The sequence below is a fragment of the Erinaceus europaeus genome, chromosome 8 (genome assembly GCF_950295315.1).
Source record: "Erinaceus europaeus chromosome 8, mEriEur2.1, whole genome shotgun sequence".
Taxonomy (NCBI): domain Eukaryota; kingdom Metazoa; phylum Chordata; class Mammalia; order Eulipotyphla; family Erinaceidae; genus Erinaceus; species Erinaceus europaeus.
The window spans coordinates 70,689,749-70,714,828 of NC_080169.1; the positions used below are offsets into that span (position 1 = coordinate 70,689,749).

Below are 25,080 nucleotides of genomic sequence, written 5' to 3' on the forward strand. Positions count from 1 at the left end.
AAGAAAGTGAAGACAAGCTGAGAAATGGAGAGAAACAACCTGCTAGGCCTGCAGAAGTTTTTAAGTAGTAGCACCTCTTTACATTTTATTAAGAGAATGATTAAAATTAAAAGAGAGTATACTCAAAGTTTATTTAAAGATAGTATACTTCCAGAGTGGGAAGCAGGCCATGCTATTTCCTTTCAGACAAGGAACTTCTATGGGGTTTTCCTCTCAACACCTCATCCTCTCTCTCTCTCTCTCTCTCTCTCTCAAAGTCTGAATAGATTTAGTTGGCATTCCTGGATTGGTCCAGTCCCTTGTCACCATAATCAACATGGTTGCCGTCATCCTGTGTGGTTGACTGCGTTGTCTTGTAGTGTTGTCATGGCTTCAGAGTGGGCAACTCTGGTCAAGGAGAATTCTTGTGGTTTTCAATATAGTCAACAGTAGAAAGCTCCTCAAGTGTTAATGGATCAGTGTTCTCTCTGTTACTGTTCTATGTCTTTAGAGTGAAGAGAGGGAATCTGCTGTCCTAAGCCTGCAGACATTGTTCCTGAGGTTGTGTGACTTCAAAAACTTTCCCATGCACTTGTTGTTTCATTTTCAGTATTTCTGTGGTAGTTTTCCCACTCACCTGGGAAAGTTTGGCCATTGTCCCCATGTCATAATATCTAGACCCTAACATTTTCTTTTCTTTTTTTTAATCTATTTTTTTGGATAGAGACAGAAATTGAGAGTGGAAGGGAGATAGATAAATAGATGGATAGACAGACAGACAGATGATAAATAGACAGACCTATAGCACTGCCTCACTTTTCATGAAGCATGAAGTCCTCACCTGCAGGTGAGGACTGGGGACTTGAAACCAGGTTTTTGTTCATACTAATGTGTGTACTCTACTTCGTGTACCACCACTTGGGCCCCAACCCTAATATTTTCTAACTGTATAAATTATAAATTTTAGTTTTATTTATTTATTTATTAAGCTTTCTATTAGTAGTTTAAGGATTTTTATAGAATTTGAAGATTTCAGAAGTATAATTTCACACTCACACAAAAGATTTGTGCTCCCCACTACCAGTAACCAGGATAGTCCTTTTTAAAAAAATAAATAAATTATTTATTATTTTTAAAGCTTTAAAAAAATCTTTATTGTTTAGAGACAACCAGAAACTGAGGGGGAAGGAGGTGATAGGGAGAAAGACAGAGAGATACCTGCAATACTGCTTCACCACTTGCAAAGCTCTCCTCTTGTAGGTGGGGACTGGAGGCTCGAACCTGGATCCTTGTGCATTCTTCTTCTTCTAGCGTTTGCCCTTCTTCCGTAGCCAGTCAACAGCGTCAGGTTGAGCCTGATGTAAAGTTTCGAGACCTCCTTTGAATCTGGAGAGGTGGCAGTCGTTGACTATGTGAGTCATAGTCTGTCTGGAGCCACAGGGGCAGTTCGGGTCATCTCTGGCTCCCCAGCGATGGAACATAGCGGCGCACTGGCCATGGCCTGTTCGATAGCGATTGAGGAGGGCCCAGTCATAACGTGCTAGGTCAAAGCCGGGTTGACGCTTGCAGGGGTCTGTGATGAGGTGTTTGTTCTTTACCTCAGCTGACTGCCAACTCTGTTTCCAAGAGTCTGGAACAGAGAAGTTCAGTGTAGGCGTAGGGGACCAGATTGGGTGACGAGACGTCAAGCGTTGGACAGGGTGGGCGAAGATATCCGCGTATATTGGCAGGTCCGGTCGAGCGTAGACGTGGGAAATGAACTTAGATGATGCCGCATCCCGACGAATATCTGGCGGGGCGATGTTGCTAAGAACTGGCAGCCATGGAACCGGGGTGGAACGGATGGTTCCAGAAATTATCCTCATGGAGGAATATAATTTGGAATCGACCAAGTGGACATGGGGGCTACAGAACCATACTGGGGCACAGTATTCTGCAGTGGAATAGCATAATGCCAGAGATGATGATCGTAGTGTGGAAGCGCTCGCGCCCCATGAGGAGCTGGCCAGTCTTGCAATGATGTTATTCCTCGCGCCCACCTTTGCTGCAGTTTTTATGAGATGTTTGTGAAATGACAGAGTGCGATCCAGAGTAACGCCAAGATAGACTGGCACATGTGCACTCAACCAGGTGTATCACCACCTGGCCTTTAAGAGAAATTATTTCGTATGAGTTATTGATGAGATTCACATGAAAGAGGTGGAAAGTAAAGGGAGAAGGAAAGTTATGGAGAGGGAGAGGAAAGAGAGAGAGAGAGAGAGAGAGAGAGAGAGAGAGAGAAGGAGGAGAGTGTCCGAGACCAGAGTACCGCTCTAGCACATGCAGCACCTGGGATTAAGCCAGGAGCCTCAGACATACAATTAGTGTAATCTATTGGTTGAGCTGCTTTCCCTGGCTCCATCTTGCTTGTATTTTAATATCCTAACCTTAGCCCCAAAACTGGGAATCAGATCTGAATTTGTGTCTCTTATTTCCTTGCTGGCGGATCTTGCAATAAAGCACATTCTTTTTGAACTGTGAACACTTGTTGGTACCAGATTGTCAAAATAAAGTTTAAGGAGATAGTGAAATAACACACCTTGTAGAGTGCACACTTCTTCATGTTCTGTGGGAGTCTGATGTGAACCCCCAGACACCACAGGTGAACACCTTGCAAAGGGGAAGCATTAGGAGTGCTAGAGCTGCAGTCTCTCTCCTTTCTCTTTCTGTCTTTTCTCTCCTCAACTCTTTCACACTTTCTCTGTATATTCTTCACTTTTTCTTTCTTTCTTTTTTTTCTCTCACTAAGGTAATTAATTGCTTGGGCTCAGTGTTTGCACTATGAATCCATCAATTACAAGAACCTTTTTTCCCTTTTCTTTTTGTTTCTCTTTTTGATAGAGACAGAGAAAAATTGAGAGGGAGGAGGGACATACGGAGGAAGAGAGAAAGAGAGATACCTGCAATACTACTTCACTGCTTGTGAAACTTCTGCCCTGCAGGTGGGGACCAGAGACTTGAACTCAGGTCCTTGGATACTGGGATGTGTATGTTTTACCAGGTGCCCCATTGCCCAGTCCCTTCACTTTGCTCTCTTACTTACTTTTACTCTTGAAAAAAAAAATCCACCAGAGAGGTAGAATTATGCAGGCATGGAGTCTCAGCGAAACACTAGTGGAAACAAATTTTCAGAAAATCACTTTTCTTTGTAGAATAATTTAACAGGTAGCACCGTCACATTTTCAAAGTTTAGATGTCTATGAAGAAAATAATTTGTGATTTCTGGTTTTCATTACTAAAAGTCTCCTTTACTTTGTAGGATCAAAGTGCTTAACTTTGTTGGTTGAAATCTATCCCATTAACAATGTGAAGGTTCTTAAAGCAGTGGATAGCTGTATTTGGGTACAGGTAAGTCAGTATGTCATTTATTTTCCTCTTAAGTCAAAAGTTTGAAGTCTAGAGGCATTTGTGTTTATAAAAGGCTTCCACAGACATTATCACCTTTAGTTCTCAAAGTAATCCAGTACATACTGGCATGGTTCGGCTGACCAGAAGTTTCTTCATAAACATGGAAATCAAAGCTACCTCTTTTGTCTCTTTATATCATAGTCTAATAATCCTGTAACATTTTTACAGTTCATATTCTGTTATTTTTTTTAAAAAAAAACTTATTTTTCAAAGCAAAGGACCATACATGATTTTTCAAAGTAAAGGACATGGTAAATCCTTGTGGTCTGTAGTCTACTACAGCAGATTTATGTACTCAGAAGGAGAGATTGGGGACCTGCATTCCAGAGGTGAACAAAATTATGGTGGCGGTTAAAAAGTATTAATATCTAAATTAAATAAAATATGAATATTTTATTTTAGGTATGAATATCTAGATTAAATTAAAAATTAAATTATATTAAAAATAAACTTAAAAATCCTGTAAATCAACATTTGCTCAATAAAGTGATATTGAAATAAAAATATACAAGGCACAATTCATAGGAAAGATATTTTGAATATATTCTTGTGGTTGACACACTGAGACATATAATTAGGTGAAAATTCATCAGTTTTTTGACTTCATGAATTGGTGTGGAAGCATTATGTATGTACACAGGTAGAAGACTAGATCTAGTAAATCCTCCTTACTTACATATTACAAATTTGCGAATTTTTTTTTTGCTCTGCTTAAGTTATTTGTAACCCTGAAATAAATACCCAACAGTGCTTTCACAGTCATTCATAGACTTATGCTAAACCAATGAAAAACTTGTCATCCCATGTGTGTGTTCCCATCTGAGGTCAAACAATGTGACCGTCTGCCCTCTCATTTCAGCTATGTAAACAAATGTGGAATTTTTTTTTTTTTCTTTTTGGAGGTCTATTTAATGTCTTTTTTTTTTTTTTTTTTTTTTTGCAGTTTGGGACTTTTTGTTGGCTGTGTCACTGTCTAAAAATATCAGCCAAGTATATAGTCAAAATGATATTTAGTGTTCCTATGTGTGAGGCTGTGATGAGCTTCACAGAGACAATATGGGTGTTGCTTAGATAAGCTTCATTCAGGCATGAGTTTATAGTGCTGTTGGCTGTGAGTTCAGTGTTAGTGAGTCAGCAGTATAAAATAAGGAATCTTTAAACAGGCACATATTAAACAATGATGGACATCCATTTGTTGACAAAAATGTGTTCATAAAAAAGTATTCTTTATTTCTCAAAAGTGCAATGACTTCATGTATTTCATGTAAAATGTACTATGTATTTTTTAATAGAGTTAGACTATAACTCTACAGATAACACAAATCAACTGTGTGAATTCATGCAGTGCTACATTATAGATTCCCTGTGGCTAATTTCATGTTTTGCTACAGAACCAAAGCATCTGCCTTATTACCCCTACCTCCTCTCAGCCTCTCTCATCTTTCTCCCTGGTGCAGTGTATTTTAAGAAAGGGAATTGTCTCTCACCTCTTCCAGGACTTCCACCATTACTTAGTCCTTCCAGTTGTGCATTTTCACTGCCATTATTGGTTTTACTGTGAGTCATTGGTCTCTTTCACATAGGATCTAGCCTGGAGCTCCGAAGCTGCATTCTCCTTCCCCTTGGAGGCCATTCTCTTAGCATTGTCATCAGTGTAGAGGTGACTGTAGGGCAGAGCACACTTCCTGTTTCTGGTCTGTTATTTTGCCTTCCTTATTTTTTACACCCAGGACTGTATGGACCATGCAGATATTATTGGATGGGGGCAACTTAAGGACATTAGAGCATACAAAGGGAAAAATGTTTCAAAACTCTATGGTTGCACAACATTGTGAATGCATGTAAAATACTCAACAATATACTTAAAAATAATTTAAATGGAGAATTTTGTGTTATGTGAGTATAATCTCAGTTAAAAAAATTAAGCATATCTGATACACAGCTGAATCCCTAAGCAGAAGGAAAAGTCCCCATCTAAGTAAAAAGCAAACAAACAAATAAGCAAAAACCATGTTTCCCTTATGCTCCATTCTTAGTTCCTAGCCCTCCTCACTTCTTTAAAAAAAACTTTATGTGCTTACTCATTGTTCTTTATTTGTTGATAATGACAGTGAGAGAGGAGGGGAAAATAGGGAGAGAGAAAAAGTCACCTGAAGCACTACTTGAAAACTTCTAAAGCTTCCTCTCTGCAAGTGGGGACTAGGGGCTTGAACCTAGGTTCTTGAGTTTGGTAACATGTGCACTCAACTGGGTGTGCTCATTTCTTTGTCTCCGGAGAATCTCCTTTAAATATCCATTCATGGTAAATCCTCACTCTTTTCTTCTCCTTCTTCACTAGAGTGCTGCTTAACTTAACTTATGGAATTGATCTGGAATTGATCTGGAACTTCAGAGCCTGAGGCATGTCTTTTGCATAACCGTTATAACTGTCTGCCCAAAACTTCAGCCTCTTCTTTATACCTTCCTCCTGCCCTTTTAGAGAAATGACATTCACTATTCGAGTTTTGTCTTACCCTCTCCTTTTTTACCCAAACATCTATGGCAATGAGTAGTATATTTCTGTAAGTATACAGGTGCATTCTTGACTCTCTTCACAGAAGAACTTTAGCAGGACAGTCTTGATTCCAATCTGATGCCCTTTTGAAAGTTTCCTAACAGCATGAGATAAAAATTCCAGATAGTTCCAGTGGGTAATTACATACTTCTCTGCTGTTATTACCTACTTCTCAAAATATTATTTATCTTAAGAGCTTAGTTCTCTATTTATGAAGGAAATTATTTCCCTAAGTATGATGTGATCTATATAAACCCCTTTTCACACTGAGGGAGTGGAGTACTAGGCAGGAGGGGAATGGAAGAGAGTGGGGAGTGGGGTTGAGGGGTGGAGAGTAGGATGGGCTTTGCGTGCTTTTGTGGATCTATGCCTGAAGTTTGTCTATTTATATTCTGACTTTCAGTCCTTGCTCTATGGCTGACTCATAATAGAAAGAAAAACAATAGTAACCTAAATGAGACTTTCAAAAATCAGGTTCTCACTGATTGCCACACAAAGACTAGGCAGGCAGAAATTTGAAGTCTGCAATTATAGCTGTTCAGAATCTTATTCCAAGTCACATTACTAAGTGAGCATACCCTGGCCCTCTCTGTTGACCCAGGAAAGTGCTTGCATCTTCTGAAATAGTAGTTTCTTCTTTAAAGGCACCTTCTGTTTACTCTTGCTCTCTCCCTCTTTTTAAAGATTTATTTATTTATTTAGGAAAGGAACAGAGAATAGTTGAGCAGGAGGGGAGAGGTAGAAAATGAGAGAGAAAGACACCAGCAGCACTGCTTTACTACTTGTGAAACTTCAACCCAACAAGTGGGGCCTTGGGTCTTGAGCCTGGGTCCTTGTGCATAGTAATGTGGGTGCTCAGCCAGGTGTGCTACCACCACCCAGTCCCTGCTTGATCTTTCATTATCTTTGTAGTGTCTCTCATTTTTGTTTCTCCTAATCCCAGGCACATAGAGCATCCTGATTGATATATGCAACTTCATGAAACATGGTATAAGTTCTACATTCTTGTCATAGTATGCATTGTTTTACAATTTTAAAGTTGTTTCTGAGATATGGCAAATACATATTTTGTTTTTCAGCTGAAAAGTGAAACTTGATTATAAACTATTTAAATTATTGACTAGTTCTATTTCCAGTTTACCTGAATGAAAAGTTAGGGCACTAGATAATATATTTTGCCAAAAAATTTTCTAGTCTTTTGAGAGGTTGCTGAACTATAAAATGCAAACATAAATGGTTTTTTTCTTTCATGATACTTTCAAGTTTGGAGGGGGAAAAAGAAACCAAAATTCATGGATAGAGCTGTCGACTTTGGCCTCTTGTGGGCTGGCACAAATAGCATAAAGAAGGAAAAGTGGTCTGGATAAAGCCTTTTCTTCCCAGTGGCAGCTATTCTATGCTTTGTAGCCTGTAAATCCCCCATTACATTCCATACAGTGACTCACTGTCCTTTCTTGGAAAGTCCCTGCTGTGCTTTTGTCTCTTGGATGTGGAACTTTGGAAGGTGTAGCAGAAAGTATATTTACTTAACTCTAAAATTAAATATTAGGTTTAATTGTGCAACAAATGTATTGATCACTTTTTTGTGCATGTGAAATAGGACTTCTCTACAAATACTATCTATAATGTTCTGATTGATTTCAGAGTCACATATTCCAAATAGGAAGCACCATACCCAGTAATAGTTACTCACCCTTCTGTGTTACTGTAGAAATACTTACGTTGTCCCTGTTATTAATTTTCCCCTGGAAAACTGGGTTCCTGAAGGTGCTCCATTTCTTCCTTGTTTCCTTCTATAATATCTATTTGCATAGGAGTCATATAAATTATCTTGTGATTCTCATTTTCTTCTGCTGTATGTAATATAATGATCAAATAGAACTTTTGAAATTTTGTGTAAGCAAGGTGGGGTTGGTAACTTATAGCTCTGATTCTTTTTTTTTGCAGTTTCTCTACCCACATGTGGAAAATCATCCTTTCTCAGAGAACCATCTGTTACTGATTTCAGAAGAGAAGTGTAAGTGTATCTTTAGGTGATATGTGGAGATCTCATGAATGGTAAATCTAGAGAAGGGTAGAGCATGGCAACATGGATTAGATGTCTTCTAGCATTTGGTCCAAATGTCCACTGATCTTTTGTGTCTACTTGATACCTAGATCTCCTGCTGAAGTTTTTCTTTAGCTCCTACTTGTTCCCCAAGCTCTCTCTCTCTCTCTCTCTCTTTTATTGTGGGAATGATGGGTTTCTGCATACATGGATTTCTAATTTTTTAAAATGTGGCACTGAGGAGTAAACAAAGGATCTTATACTTAACCTGATACCACTGACTTCCAGGCCCATCTCTCCCTCTTTCTCTTTCTATTTAAAGAGGGAGAGTCAGAGAGGGAGGAGAAAGAGATACCACAGTGCCATTCTACTTTTCCTAGTCATATCCATGGTGCTATCATATGATACCAGGGCTTAAACTGAAGACCTTGTTCATGGGAAGGTTCTGACTTTGCAATCCTGAATTGGTAGAATATTTGTTGAACAGTTGTATAGGCCATTTCTACCTCCTCTAATTTATCATTCTTTGTGTTGTCTGTCCCTGTGGATAACCATGAAATCATGATAGAGGTTTGGATAGAGAAAAGGGGAGCAGAGGTCATTAAATGCTTCATTCACTATTGATGATACTAAGTGTATATACTGGGCTTGAAATAGACTATAAAGAGAGGGTAGAAAAATGTGGATTTTATTTTGAACTTTTCTTGTCAAACTGTCATTTATTTTTCCAGCCCTTTACTCTGCATTGCTCTTGTAAAATAAGTTACAACATGAAAAATATGTCTTATATGAAGACTAAATTATCTTTTTTTAAAGATATCGAAAAATTCCATATCCATGTTACCCAAGAAGATGGAAACAAAGTGGTAATTATTTGGAACTTCTTACATTTCAGAGTTATTGTTCACAGCAAATGCTTATGTGTTTTGTCTGTTCTAATTGTTAAAGAGAGATTCTTGTTAGAGAAACACAGTATTTTTTATTTGATGTCTTTCAAATTATTAGTTTGCTATTGTACCATGTGAGATAATATAAAATATATGAAGGAATCTGTCTTCTTTATCTCCACTTCCTAATAACAATCTCCTGAGAGAACAATAATGATAGATCTGTATGGATTGCTGTTTATTTTACTCTTATAATGTACATGAGGTTAGGTGTACAAAGAGGGATTTGGTTAATTTTATCAAATAGAATAATAAAATACATGTATGTATGTACATATAAAAATCAATTTGCCACTCTTCATCTTTTACTTAATATATCAAGGACATACCTATAGGTTACTGAACGGGAATTAATTTATCTAATTTTATACATATAATAATAAGATCATAACATTAATGGTGGGATTTATACAGTTAAATTTTCTTTTTCTTTTTGCTTGTTTACTACACTTCCCTTTTCACTTCTTTCCTTCAACACTTGGTATGTGTTTGTTCATATTTTTTTCTTCAGGCTTTACTTACTATGACACCTCATAGGACTCTGGCTCTTTTAAAAATTTAATATAACTTTATTATTGACTTATAAATGATTTCCAAGGTTGTTAGATTATAGAGGTATAGTCTCACACCACACTTGCCACCAAACTTCTGTGCCCACCATCACTCCTTGGCCATTTGTGTTTATTTTTCTAAGAATTGCTTAGTTGCATTCTTGTCTATTTTTCTTTTTTCTCAGATATATTTTAATGGATTTTTAAAAATATTTATTTTATTTATTTATTCCCTTTTGTTGCCCTTGTTGTTTTTTATTGTTGTAGTTATTATTGTTGTTGTCGTTGTTGGATAGGACAGAGAGAAATGGAGAGAGGAGGGGAAGACAGAGAGGGGAGAGAAAGACAGACACCTGCAGACCTGCTTCACCGCCTGTGAAGCGACTCCCCTGCAGGTGGGGAGCCGGGATTCGAACCGGGATCCTTATGCCAGTCCTTGTGCTTTGCGCCACCTGTGCTTAACCCGCTGCGCTACAGGCTGACTCCCTTTAATGGATTTTTATTGACAATTTAAATTGTATTTTAGTATATTATTCATATTAAGATTATTTCCTTGAATATTATTTAAAGATTTATTTATTATTACTGATTTAATATTGATTTATGAAATTATGAGATAACAGGGGTATAATTCCATACCATTCCCAGCATACAAGTTCTGTGTTCCCATTCCCCCCATTGGAAACTAAAGTAAGAGGTCCTGGAGGTAGCACAGTGAACAAAGCATTGAACTCTCAAGCATGAGGTCCTGAGTTCAATCCTCAGTAACACATGTACCAGAGTGATGTCTGCTTCTTTCTCTCTCTCCTCCTATCTTTCTCATAAATAAGTAAGTAAATAAATAAATAAATAAACAAAATCTTAAAATAAAATAGAATAAAACCTCTACTAGTAAGGAGCCAGGCAGTGGTGCACCTGGTTAAGCACATGCCTTACAGTGCGCAAGGAATCGGATTGAAGTCCCTGGCTCCCACCTACATGGAGAAAGTTTCACGAGTGGTGAATCAGGGCTGCAGGTATCTCTCTGTCTCTCTCCATCACCCCCCCAATTTCTCTCTGTCTTTATCCAGTAAAAAAGAAAGAAAGAAAGAGAAAGAAAGAAAGAAAGGAAAGAAAGAGAAAGGAAGAAAGAAAGAAAGAAAGAAAGAGAGAAAGAAAGAAAGAAAGAAGGAAGAAAGAAAGAAAGGAAGGAAGGAAGAAGGAAAGGAAGAAACTGCAGTAGTTCTCTTAAGGTCACAAACTTGGGCTATTATTTCAATAACTATATTTATATACATTTGCTCATTTTTTTCTATGGTCCTGCCTTTTCTTCCTTCCTAAGTCATCTTCTGGTCATCTTCCCCTAACAATTCTCCCTTCTTCTGAGGATATGAACCAAAATTCTGGCTTCTGTAATTGCTTCTCCACTGGACATGGGCATTGGCAGGTCAATCCATACCCCTAGCTTGTTTCTGTTTTTCCCTAGTGGGGTAGGTCTCTGGAGATGTGAGGTTCCAGGACACATTGGTGAGGTCATCTGCCCAGGGAAGTCAGGGTGGAATCATAGTAGTATCTACAACTTGGAGGCTCAAGGGTGATAAGATATAAAGGACAAAATGATTAATGAACAGAAACCAAAAAGTAGGAATACAGCAGGTGAGGCTTGGGAATTGTAGGGTGGAAAAGAAGCTAGGAAGTCTATTTTAAGTATGTTCCTAGGGGGCCATGACTTTAGTATTTTTGCTTGAGCTTGATAGCTAACATGCAGGTGAACCTAAAATATTGTCTGGAAGATAATGTCAGAGTTGAGAATTTTATAAGAGAAAGATGAGAGAAAAATAACCAGGGCATTTTCACTCTGGCATATGCAGTGCTGAGAGTTGAACTTGGGATGCTACTAAAAATACACTGTAGAAATATTTCCCTGCATTATGAAGATAAAATATATGAAATAGCTGTGAAATTCTGATATAGCTTGTTTTAAAATGGTTATTTCTGAAATATTTATTTTGTCTTTAGGTTATTAAAAATTCTGGCCACCTCCGAAGAGAGAGAGTAACTGAGGATTTTGTTTGGGCTCAATGGGATATGGCAGAGCAGAGATTATACTACGTTGACCTGAAGGTAAAGACTATACTGATGGCTGGCTCTCTTTTTAATTTTACATTATCATCACGTTTATCTACTAATCACTGCATTCTCATTGATGAGGCAGTCAACATAAGTTTTTAAATAATAATGAAAAGGCTTTCATTTCTGTTTGCCTAGATGCTTCCTTTTCTTTTTATTCTCATCTTTTTTTTTTTTTTTTCTTTTAGCAGTCAAGAAGTGTCTTAAAATGTATCCAGTTTTATGCTAATGAGGACTTTAACTTAATGGTAAGTTCAGAGAGTAATTAGGCTATATGACTTTACGTAACAGCCTGTACCCTCTTAAAGAGAGTTATTGGAGGCCAGGTGGTGGCACACCTAGTTAAGCACACACATTACAGTGCACAAGGTCACAAGTTCAAGCCCCTGGTCCCCACCTGCAGGAGGGAAGCTTCATGAGTGGTGAAGCAGGCCTGTAGTTGTCTCTGTCTTTCTTTCTCTCTGTCTATCTCCCCCCTTCTCAATTTCTCTGTCTCTATTCAATAATAAATAATTTTTAAAAAGAGAATTATTATCATGAACAACATTTCAGCATTGTTGTGTTAGTCCATTGTATGAGTAAATAGAATAGTCTTTGCTATCTCAAGACTTCAACATCACAACAAATGCAGTTGACCAATGTAACTGAAAAGCACATACATAAAATTTCAGCTGATTGAATGCTTCATGTTAAAGGAACAAATCTAAGAGTGGAGTTTAGTAGATGAGAGTATGTGTGGCCTATAGTAGATGGCTATAAGTGATTATAAGTTATTTGATAAAAAGAACTTGTAAAGATGGACTTGGAGATAAGATAAAACATCAACGAGAGGGTATAGTTTAGTTAGTAAAAGTCTAGCATCCCTCCTGAAAAAGATATTTGGAGTTACTAGTGGTTGGGTGTCACAAAATTCTTTATTTATGATGGTTAATATGTATGTTAGTATTCTTCTTGAGTAGGACTAATATAAGTCATTGACACACATAGGGTGTCTATCATACCATACAAGAATTTCACTTAAGGAGTAGAATATGTACTATAACATGTACAGTACTCTAGGGGTGAACCTTGGCACACATGGGAACAACATGGCACTAGGGGAAGTGGTGGTGTGATACTGTTGTGTTTCTCTGTCCCTCTCATTCTTTTTCTCTAAAATTAAAAGAATTTTAAAAAATGGCCTAAGAGGAATTGTGTGTGTGCAAGGCCCTGGTAACACACACACACACACACACACACACACACACACACACACACACACACACACACGCACACATTCAAAAGGGAGAATTTCACTTACTCATCTCATCCTTTTCCAAGTCACTCACTATTTCTAAAGACATCCATCTAGTCTTTTCTTCTTTACATGGTAATTTGGGTTTGGTCTACTTCTGACCAGCCTATTATTTAATCAGTTTATGTTTTTAATTATGAGGCAAAATCTCCCAAATAACCCTTTAAGAAATAAATATAGAGGGACCAGGAGATGGCACACCTGACTAGGCATATTCTTTACTATGCACGAAAACCTGGGTTCAAGTCTCCAGGCTCTAACTGCAGGAGGAAGCTTCATGGGTGGTGAAGCAATGCTGCAGGTGTCTCTCTTTCTCCCTCAATATATTCCCTCCCCCTTTCAATTTCTCTTTGTTCTATAAAAATAAATAAGTAAATTAATAAAAATATTAAAAATTTAAAAAGGAAATAACTATACATCAAGCTTATAATTGTATGTAAACTCTAGAATAGCCCCAATGTATTTCTGTGCTGTGAATTTGCGGAATAGCTTCTGAAGCTGGTGATGGTAAATATGAAATTCATCATCAGGCAACTACTATATTGTCATGCATATACTGGTCGTCAGAACTACCATCAATGAATGCCACATTTTGTTAATTTTCTCCTGATTTTTTGACAGTTTGAAGCTACCTTGGACATATCATTAAGTAAATCAGGATTTGGGTAAGTTATTCATAGCTTGCTGTTAATTTTTATTGACATTTATATTTAACAAATATATTTATATTTAATCTATAGTTTGCAAATGAAAAAACTGTGATATTACTTGTGTATGTCTGTGTGTTATTTTTTATAAATTTCTGTTCTTGGTAACAAATATAAACAGTTTTATCAAGCATGAGCACAGGACTTTACATGCCAAGTAAATTCTACTGATTTTCTTTGCCACTTAAATAAAAGGGACATCTCCATTTGTTTTGATCTACAGAAGTACTCTTCTCCCTATGATTAAATAAAAGAAATTCTATGAATCAGAGAGAGAGAGCTACATTTAGTGTAAGAAAAAAAGAAAGAAAGAAAATCCTTTCCTTGAGGGCGGGGTGGTGGCACACTGGGTTAAGCGCAAGTGGTAGGAAGTGCAAGAATCCTGGTTCCCCCAGCTTCCTACCTGCGGGGGAGGGGGGGTCACCTCACAAGTGGTGTGCAGGTCTGCAGTTGTCTATTTTTCTCTCTCCCTCTCTATCTCCTCTTCCTCTCTCAATTTCTCTCTGTCCTATCCAATAAAGTGGGGGAAAAAATGGCCTCCAGGAACAGTAGATTTATAGTGCCAGCACCAAGCCCCAAGGATAACCCTGGAGATAAATAAAAGTAAGTAAGAAAGAAAATCCTTTCCTTGATGCTACTAAAATGCATGTCACAAGTCAGTCTATTGCTTTCCTTTTTTTTTCTGTATTCCCTTCTACACAAAAGATGAGATTTTTCATATACTACTTTACTTGTAATAAAAGCATACCTTAAAAAAATAGATATGAGGCTATTCATGCAAAAAAAGAAATGAAAGTTTTCTCGAATTAAAGTGATGATACTGCTATGTGGTTACATAACACATAAACATAATTCCATCACCACATTCAGTTATGCTTATTTTAAAACACAATGTGTGCTAAGCATATATTGCCCCAAATCAGGAAAAAATATTTTAAAAAATGTAAGGTAAGCATAAGCGAAAAGTAATGAATCTTTTCCCTATTGCCAGCACCACATTTATATGTACCATGTATTTTTTTTTAATTACTACTAAGAAAACATGTTATCTACCTTAATTTATTAAGACATGTCTCTACTTCAGCATGTATAGCGTAATGATTACTCACATCCTTTAGGAGGGAATTTATTTTAAGTGCATTTGTAATTTTGTACCTTTTTTATTCTTAGGCTTGTCAACTTTGGATGCAATGATCTTCAAGACAAAGAAAAACTATCCAAACATTTTACTCTCTGTGTTTTTACCAACCGTACAGGTAGACCAGGATTGTATGTATATATATATGTATATATCAGTGTATTCAATTATAGCTATATAAATTATTACTATGTGTACTAAAAATGAAGCATAATAGTCACATTCTTATATAAGTGATCATGTGAATTTGATATGCCAGTTTATCTTTTCCATGGCATTATTTACTTGTTTATTTTGGATGGAGACAGAAAAATTGAAAGGGAAGGGGGAGATAGAGAAAGGGAGACATCTGCAGCACTGCTTCACTACTTAGGAAGTTTCCCCTTACAGGTGGGGACTGGGTCATATTGTGACATGTGCATTCTACTGGATGTGCCACTAACAGATTCCTCTCTCCATTGCATTTTAATATATCTGTTGTCTGAGGAAAAGAAGACACAGTCAACATGGCTATTATTCTAAGAGTTGTTATTTTTATTATTGTTCCAATAGAGGGAATGGATTCATGTTTATTCAATCTACAGTTTCTTATCTGCTTTATCATTTAAGAAATGACATATTGTGATAGCAGTGATTTTGTGTTAGCTTGCTGATGTGTTTGCTTTCTAAACTCATGTATTTGTCTGCTTTAAATGTGTCATGCTATAATCTACTGGTCTAAGAATTAGAGTTTTATTTTACATAAAGTTACTTGTAGGGGCTGGGTAATGGTAGAGCACACAAATTGTAATGCATAAGAAACATGGTGCAAGTCCCTAGTCCCTCCTGTGGAGGTAGGGTAGGTGGGGTAGGGAGGCTTCATGAGCAGTGGAGCAGTGCTTCAGGTCTCTCTCTCTCTCTCTCTCTCTTCCCCCTTTCTCTCCCCACCCCTGCCTTTCTATATCTTTCAGTCTGTCACCATCAATCAAAAAATGACTGCTAGGGTTAGGGTTAAGGTTGGGGTTAAGAATACCTGAAAGTGAGAGAAGAATGAATTCATTGAAAGATTTTCTTCTCCTTCCCTTTCTCCTCCTTCTCCTCCTCCTTCTTCTTCTTTTCATCAGAGCACTACTCAGCTCTAGTTTCATAGTGGTTCTGGGGATTTAACTTGGGGTCTTTTGCAAAGCCACTATGCTGTCTCTCCATCCCCACACTGAATGATTCCAGATTATTGTAGGGTATTTAGAATCCACTGTTGCTTCTTCACTGAATTGTTTAAGGAGATAGTGACATAATTAGATACACAACTTTAAAATATCACTGTGTAATGGATTAGAAGAGACAAAAAGGAAGCATGAGGGAGGTGAGAAATTAGGATGAGATTATAGTCATTTATTTGATTTAAAAATTTAATTACTATTATTATTTTTCAGCCAGAGTGCTGATCAGCTCTGGTTTATGGTGGTGCTGGGGATTAAATGTGGGACCTCAGAGCCTCAGGCATGAAAGTCTTTTGCACAACCACTGTGCTGTCTTCCCAGTCCTTGTAATCATTGGTTTGAGATGAGGATGGCTTGAACTAGAATGGAAAGTGAAGATGGGGAGAGTAAATAGATTTGAGATACATCTTTGGTGGTAGAACTGAGAAGACTTGCTATAAATTTGCTGAAAAAGAATGTCTCTCAAGTTTCTGGTATTAAAAAAATGGGTTATGGGGGCCAAGTCGTGGCACATCTGGTTAAGTACACACACTACAGTGCACAAGAACCCAGGTTCAAGACCCTGGTCCCCACCTGCAGGGGGGAACCTTCACAAGTGATGAAGCAGGGCAACAGGTCTCTCTCTCTCTCTCTTTCTTTCTCTCTCTCCCCCCCTCCCTCACTACCACCCCTACCCTCTCAATTCTCTGTCTCTATCCAATAATAAATAAGTTTAAAAAATGGGTTACTAGTAGTGCCTTTTACTTTTTGGTGGGACTTTGAAAGGGAGGTAGTAAACTATGTGTTGGACATGTTGACTAAGAGGAAGGGAAGGGGTTGGAGCTGAGTGAAAATGGAAGTTGTTAGGTTGTCTCAGGCACATTAAACCATTGGAGGGACATGGGTTAAAAGAGAAGCTTGAATGTAAGATCTGGGAGTATAGATATATAAAATCTAGGTAGGACATATAAAGTAGAAAATGAAAAAGAATGCCTTGAGAGAAAGGAGGACAACACAGATCAAATACATTATTGTAGCAACCAAAGGCAGAAAAAGAGTGAGTGGCTAACTATTAATTGACTGTGAGAGGTACAGTTCATTGGGTTTAGTAGATTGGAGTTTATAGTGAATGTTTGCAATGTGTGATTGAGGTGAAATTTTGATTGTACTGGATTATGTACCAGGTGGAAATTGAAAAAAAAATATATACACAAAAGTGTGGCTGGGGAGAGAGCATAATGGTTGTGCAAAAAGGCTTTCATGCCTGAGGCTCTGAGGTCCCAGGTTCAACCCGCAGCACCCTAAGTTTCCTTCAGTGTGTTGAGGGCTGGGCTTGAATCTGACTCATGCACATAGAAAGCAACACACTATCTAAAATAGCTATTTTGCTAGCTAGCCCTTGGCATGAGAACCCCCCCCCCCCTTTGGGCTTAAATTCCTGAAAACCTTTTTGTCCTGAATTTTCCTGCCCGTAGAAATGAAATCAGCTAGCTCCCAAGGAAGTAGAGATTAAAATTGGAATGATGAGAGTGCTTATATGAGAACTGATCATGATAAGAGTGCTGCTGTGGTTGTCGGTCCATCTACATATTAAAATTATGATTTTTCTCATCTTTTACAGTAGGAGGCCAAATCAGAGACTTTATAAAACATTGAAAGACAGAAAATATCTTCATTCTCTCCTCTATCTAATAGTCAGTCCTTAAACTGTACTTACAGTATTTGTGTGTGTTTTCTAATTTTGTGATTGTAATTCTTTCTTGTGCACCACCACCTACTTCGGGTAAAGAAGGGTGAAAAGTATAAATTCTTCCTGTTCACATAATTGTAATATTTGCCCTTCACAAGTTCCCAGAATTAGGCCTATGATCTAGCATTTTATAGGACCTTTTACTGTGAGCTAATTTCCCTTGGAAAACTTTGTCCATAATAGCTTTCATTGTCCAAATGGTTTCCCAAAGGCTAGCCAACTGGAGATTCTATCTTTATCACTGATGAATATTTATTAAACACCTCTCTCTGCATATACTATTAAGAGCTTTCTTTGTTTTCCAAACTGTGACTTCCCTCAACTTGTAAATAGCAGCATAATTATCTGGAATAATAAAAATGGCAACTAGCCTTTATAACCAGATATACTTCCTTTGTCAAAGTTTTATATATGCTATCTCTTTTAATTATCATGTAAAAGTGATAAGAAGTAGGCTTTACATGTTCTTTATTTACAGGTTAAGAAAATGGGAGTTTAACTTGCCTGAGGCCTCATTCTCAGTAAACCAAAAGTCAAGATTGCAACCCAGATCTGTTGGATTTAAGAAAGTGGTTCTCTATCTTACTTGCACATTAGAATCACATGGGGATGGGATGGAAGATAGTTTACCAGGTAGGGCGTAGACTTACCAGGCAAGTGGCCTAGGTTTGAACATAGCATAGTATGGTTGTACCAAGTCACCAAAGGTCTCCCCCCCCTTCCTTCTCTCCCCCACTACACTCACAAATATCTGAAATTGTAAGAATGAAAAAGTTGGTCCAGAAGTGATGCTCTGGGAATAGTTGAAATAATAACTAACTAATCACTCAAGGAACTTAAAAAACAGTGATACTTTCTAAAACTTGTGCTTATTTAATTTTTTATTCATTTTTATTGGGGGGGATTAATGGTTTACAGTAGATACAGTTGTTGGTATAAAAAAAACAGTGATACTTGTATCTCACCCCCAGATATTCTGATTTAGTTATTCTGAGGTGGTACTTGGGTGTCTGTGATTCCATTTAAATATGTATACTTTCAGGACTGAAAATCAGTGTTCCAGAACTTTGTTGTCCTATGTGGTAGCCATTGGCTTTATGTGGTCATTTAAATTTAAGTTAATCAAAACAAATTTAACTGGGACCAGGCAGTCGTACACCTGGTTAAGTGATCACATTACAGTTCACAAGGATGCAGGTTCATGCCCCTGGTCCCCACCTGCAGGGGGAAAGTCACAAATGGTGAAGGAGAGTTGCAGGTGTCTGTCTCTTTCCCCTTTTCTGTCTCCCCTTCACCTCTCAATTTCTCTTTGTCTCTATCCAACAATAAATAAATAACATATTAAAAAACAAATTTAAAACTCAGTATCATAGATACACAGTCATATTTTAAGTGTTCAAAAGCACATGCAGGGAACCTCTACTAAGAGAAGAATTACTGGGTCAACAACCTGGTGGTATCACAGCTGGTTGAGTGTCCAGATAACCATGTGTACGGACCCAGGTTCAAGCTCCCTGTTCCCAACTACAGGGGGTGAGCTTCACAAATGGTGAAGCAGTGCTGTAACTCTCTCTCTCCATATATATCCCCTACCTCCCTCTCTATTTCCCCTATCCCTCTCAATTTCTGTCTGTCAAGTTAAATAAATTTTAAAAATATAGAAAAAGAACACATGCATATAGTACCTACCATATTGGACCACGCAGATGTAGGACATTTACATTATGAAAAAAATTCCACGGGTAGCTTTGTAGAGCCTGTGCATAATTCATTTTATGTGCTATGTGCTTTTTCTCTGGAATTGTAAGGTGGGAACTAAGCCATAATTTAACTTTTTGAAATTATTTGTATAGTGTATATAATTAGGTGCCTTTATTCCACATCTCACTTTAATGTTCATTAAAATGAGAAAAAACAATAACCTCAGTTCTCTAAAGGATGATGAAAGAATGGAAATGACAATCCTCTTTATATTGTCTATACTTGATGCTCATTCTGTACGATAGATTTCTAAGAGAAGAATTACTAGATTATCAAGTCTGACTGTATTTGGCTCTCTTTCTCTCTCTCTTTTTAGACATGTACTAGTTTACTCTTTCATCACTATTATTTTAAAATTTTCTTCCTTCTGCTCCCTTGACAGATTCGGTTAACAAAAAAAACCCTCTGCTAATCTGGAAAACAACAACATGGCACTTAGATCTCCTTCCTTCCTTCCTTCCTTCCTTCCTTCCTTCCTTCCTTCCTTCCTTCCTTCCTTCCTTCCTTCTTTCCTTCCTTTTTTTTGGTTTTCTTTTCTTTTATAGAGGCAGAGAGAAATTTAGAGGGAGGGAGGGAGCATAGAGAAAGAGAGAGAAAACAAGACAACTGCAAAATTTACCATTTGAGAAGCATGTCTCTGCAGGAGTAAACCAGGAACTTGAGCCCAAGTCCTTGTGCATTCTACTAGGTACACCACCACCCAACCCCAGAACTTTGTTTTAATTTTTATTTCTTTGTGATTAAAGGGGGTGAAGCTTTAATTATGTAATATAAAAGCTCAGGATAGACCAGTGGCTTTTTGCTGGAAGTATGTTTATGAAAATAGTTATGGGGGGGAGGATACAGGTTCAAAAAGGATTACAGAGGACCTAGTGGGGGTTGTATTGTTATATGGAAAACTGGGGAATGTTATGCATGTACAAATTATTGTATTTACTGTTGAATGTAAAACATTAATTCCCGAATAAAGAAAAAAAAGAAAATAGTCAAAACAATACATAGAACTTTCCTAGTGCTTATAATTATTACCTTTGTTAATGCTTTAGCATAACATGCTTTTATTCTGAACACATTCTAAAGCAATTTTAATTGTGATTTTAAAGAAAAATTATCATCCCATGCTCAGTTGTCATAATAGTGATCTTGTATGTTAGAGACATTATTATTTTTATCTTATGTTTTTTGTTATTTTGTTATGTAATGAAAGATATATTTCAACAATACATTGCAGTTTTAAATGTCACTAGAAAGTTACAAGTGGGGGCTGGGTGGTGATGCACCTGGTTGAGTGCACATGCTACAATGCATAAGGACCAGAGTTCAAGCCCTTGGTCCCCACCTGCAGGGGGAAATCTCTGTGAGTGGTGAAGCAGTGTTGCAGGTGTCTCTCTGTCTCTTTCCCTATTACCCCTTCCTTCTTGATTTCTGGCTGTCTCTAGCCAATAAGTAAATAAAAAAATAATAAAAAGAATTAAAAAGAAAAAGAAGTTACAAGTGTTAGGTATTGTAAATAGAACAGAATATTTATAAATATCTTTAGATAACTTTTTTTTTTTTAGAGTCAGTGAGTTTTTTTTTTCCTATCATGATTCTTGAATAAACTAGCAGCATTTAGCAGAAAATGTATTGGAATCCACTCAAGTAATGATTGAATTACACAACTAACTAGTTAATGTTAGTTCTGAGACTAGAACCCAAGTATACAAATTTGTTGTCAGCTCCTTTTTACCCTGGAAATCTTAATTAATTGCACAGACACTAACATTAAAAATAGAAGAGATATCAATTTAAGTTCAATGGCCTCATATGTAGACCATTCATGGACATTAATCTATCTAGATGGCTAGAGCAGCTAGACACACAGTGGAGGTGGGAAGGCCGAAGATATTTTGGAATGTTAGGATAAGTGAAAGTGATCAAAGCTCAGTTGAAAGAGCAACAATGAAAATAAACTCACACCTGAACAAAACCATTTTTAAAAAGAAAAACCTGGAACCTCATAGGTTTGGATCAAGGTGAGCACAGAGTGGCAGGAGATCTTAATGGGGCCAAAATTGACATGAATCTCAAGTGATAAGAGCAGCTGGGGAAAAATAGCTGGAGTTTTTGGACACATTGCATGGGCAAGCAGTAGCTTGGGGGAAAACAGAGAACCTCCAAACAATGTGGCCAGAAACCAGAATAGTCTGAAAAAGTCAGGCACAGTTTGGTCTCAAACTGCTAGCAGAAACACCTATGCCAACCGTCTAGGGTAAGGAAGTGTGAAAAATAAAAGAGACAGACAGCCCCATTTTCAAATAGTTACTATCCACCATGGGCTTATCCTAATGGGAACTGAGCAGTAGGGAAAACTCCACCAACATCCATAAACAATATAATCACAATGTCACCTGCCTGTTGAACAGAAACAACACACAACTGAAACATGGAAATACATGATTATAATTTGGAATACATGTCTGAGTTTTAATTCAGGAAACTAATAATAAAAACACGATACCAGTAATAACATACAAATGCAAATTAAGGAAACCAGTGATCTCTTCACCAAAGAGCTAAGTAGTTCACAAAGAAAATTCCAAAAGAAAATGTTGGAAATAAAAGAAAGCCCCAACAGTATGAAGGCCTATTTAATGGGCTTTGTATCCAGAGTAAACCAACTTGAAGACAGAATAACAGGACAGCAGGATAAAAACTACCACACTCTTGGAGTACAAAGCAGCTGAAAAAAGATTTGTGAAAAAAATGAATGAAAAATGTGAAATCGTAGCTGAAGAAAAATTTTAAAAGGCATTGAGATACCTGAGAAGGAAGAGAAAGAGAATCAGAGAACATATTGCAAGACATTATTGCAGAAGACTTTCTACACCTGGGCAACAGTCATAATGTAGGTACAGAGGAAGTTCTATATAAGCCAAAACTACTCAACCCTAAACAGGCAACACCAAGCAACTTAATAGTCACACTATCCAAAAGCAAAGACAAGGAAAAATATTCAGGCTTTAAGGGAAAGGAAGAAGCTGACATAGAGAGGCTGCAGTATCAGGCTTTTTCCAGATTTCTCAACACAAACCCAAGAAGCAAGGGGGGAATGGAATGACTTTTAGAACATTTTAGGATATTAAAGATAAGATCTACCAGCTACATTTAAACTACCCCATTAAAACTGTCCTTTAAGTATGAAGGAGAAACCGAAGCTTCCCAAACATACAAGTGAAGGAAATCACCAGTGAAGCTGAGTCTAAGATTAAGATTTAAGAGCTTCTGATCTGATGTCTACTTCTTTGGTAGTTGTCCTTGGTTCACCAGCATTGGTCATACCACTGTCATTTCTGCCTTCCCTTTTCCTGTATGTTTGTTCCTTTTGTTGCTGTTGAGTTTCCATTTATGTTTTACTTCAGATTATCTCCTTTGGAGTTAGAGTTCCTTACTTCTTTTCTTTTTTATTAGAGATTTAATGTTGAATCACAAAATTGTAAGGTAATAGGCATATAATTCTGTATAGTTCCTACCACCAGTGTTCTATGTCCTATCCTCTCCATTAGAAACTGCAGTAGCTTCACTGGAAGCAGTCAGAAAAGTTCTGGGTGAGATATGTCAGGAAGAGAGGGATGAGTATAGGATAGCTTCACATATAGCTGCAACTCAGAAGACAGAATTAGAAAGAGAGAATACAGGACAAAACTTGGACTGGGAGGTGGGGTGTATTGCACCAAAGGAAGGGACTCTGAGGAGGTAAGGGATTTAGGGGTCTAGAGGGAGAGAGCATTTGACCCTTTAAGGGCAGATGACAAATATCTGTAGCAGACACTTGTTATGCAAGACTGAGAAACTGTGCACATGTATAAACGAAGGTTAATACCTTCCCTTAGTAAAAAAAATTTTAATTTAATTTAATTAATTTAATTTCCCTTAGTTAAAAAAAAAACTCAGCTGGAAAGGACATTGTATTCCAGGAGTTGTCATTTTCCCTTGACCCTGACTAACCTAACTATAAATAAGTTAGCTTTTTATTTAAGATAAATAAGGAGAGTGAAGATTTTCTATAAATAGGAGACACTCATTTTAAAAGTTAACTGGGTTCCATTGTCATTAGTAATGATTAGTAGGCAAGGTAGCTAAAAAAGAGCAGTGTAGTGTTTTCCACTTTTATGAAGCTCTTGTAACTTGTCTAGAATTCTAAGATTTTATATTCAGTAGTGTATATTTATTTTCCTTTATTTTATTTGATAGAACTGAGAGAAATTGAGAGGGGACATAGAGATAGGGAGAAAGAAAGACACCCACAGCACTGCTTCATTACTTCACTGCTTCTGAAGCTTCCCCTACCTGCAAGAAGGGACTGAGAGAGCACTTGAACCTTTTACATGGTAATGTGTGTGCTCAACTAGTTCTACCAATGTCTGGTTGTTTGTGTATCTTTATTAATTCTCCCCTTTCTCTGTGGTCTACCATAATACATTGCTCGTGTGTGTGTGTGTGTGTGTGTGTGTGTGTGTGTGTGTTGGGGAGTTTGAAATATTGTATTGGGGAGTCTGAAATTTCAAAGCAACTTAATGATAGTTCTGTCTGAGAATTTTGGAGTAATCTATGAAGTAACATTAGCTAGGACATATGAAGGAACAGAAGTAAGGTTAAGTGGCTTAGGAAACTTTTTTAAATTTATCTATGATTCTTCTAAGTTTCAGTAAATAACTTCTTACTTCTAGGAAGCTTATGTGTGTGTTACAGCCCGAAGTTTCAATCCGGGGAACAAATCACATATTCAGTATTTTACTTTCATAAAGGTACTCTTAATCTATTATTTCTTACTTTCACATAATTTCTTTCTAAAACTCACAAATTAGATATTAAATCATAAACCTCCTAATAAATGTTATCGTATATTCTATAACTAAATACCTATAAGTATGTCTTCTAAAAAGTTAACCAATGACAAAACTTATTGACTGATTATTTTTATCTTGTGTTTTACATTGTACTGATCTATATTTATTTTTAGGCCTATAGAAAAGTACTAATGGAAATATTTTCTCCAAATATATTTGCTTTTTAAATATAATTATTGACTGAAAAGTATTAATGAATTTCTTTTGCAAAAAGCCTGAATGTTTTACTCAAAAGTTTCCATGGTCATTCTTAAGATATATTTATTTCATTCACAATGAGTGGTCCAAGGAATTGATATGGTAACAGTCAACCTGGGGAGCAGGTGGGAAGCACTTGATATTTTCCAGTTCAATAGTTGATCACAGTGTGTGCGCATCAATAGTTTTAGTCTGAAATCATGCTAAAGAGTGTTTATTCTGTGTATTTAACTCCTTAAAATTAGTAATTATTTAGTGCATACTGTAGGTGGAGTTAAACATTTTTTCTTTATATATATATTATACATTTATTTATTTTCCCTTTTGTTGCCCTTGTTTTTATTATTGTTATAGTTATTATTGTTGTTGTTGTTGGATAAGACAGAGAGAAATGGAGAGAGGAGGGTAAGACAGAGAGGGGGAGAGAAAGATAGACACCTGAAGACCTGCTGCACCGCTTGTGAAGCGACTCCCCTGCAGGTGGGGAGCTGGGGGCTCAAACCGGGATTCTTATGCCAGTCCTTGCGCTTC

The 25,080-nt window shown here is 37.1% G+C and overlaps 1 protein-coding gene across 2 annotated transcripts in view; it reads left to right on the forward strand.

The window, feature by feature from the left end:
* GSAP (gamma-secretase activating protein) overlaps positions 1–25,080 on the forward strand; it is a 128,734-nt gene that overhangs the window by 40,214 nt on the left and 63,440 nt on the right. The window contains exons 6-13 of one of the 2 annotated variants that reach the window (XM_007530798.3): positions 3,278–3,366; positions 7,928–7,997; positions 8,844–8,893; positions 11,524–11,628; positions 11,823–11,882; positions 13,550–13,593; positions 14,806–14,891; positions 24,172–24,249. In XM_007530798.3, the coding sequence (XP_007530860.1) occupies positions 3,278–3,366; positions 7,928–7,997; positions 8,844–8,893; positions 11,524–11,628; positions 11,823–11,882; positions 13,550–13,593; positions 14,806–14,891; positions 24,172–24,249 (582 nt within the window). The remainder of the gene's footprint in view (positions 1–3,277; positions 3,367–7,927; positions 7,998–8,843; positions 8,894–11,523; positions 11,629–11,822; positions 11,883–13,549; positions 13,594–14,805; positions 14,892–24,171; positions 24,250–25,080) is intronic. The other variant, XM_060196356.1, reaches the window with a different exon arrangement.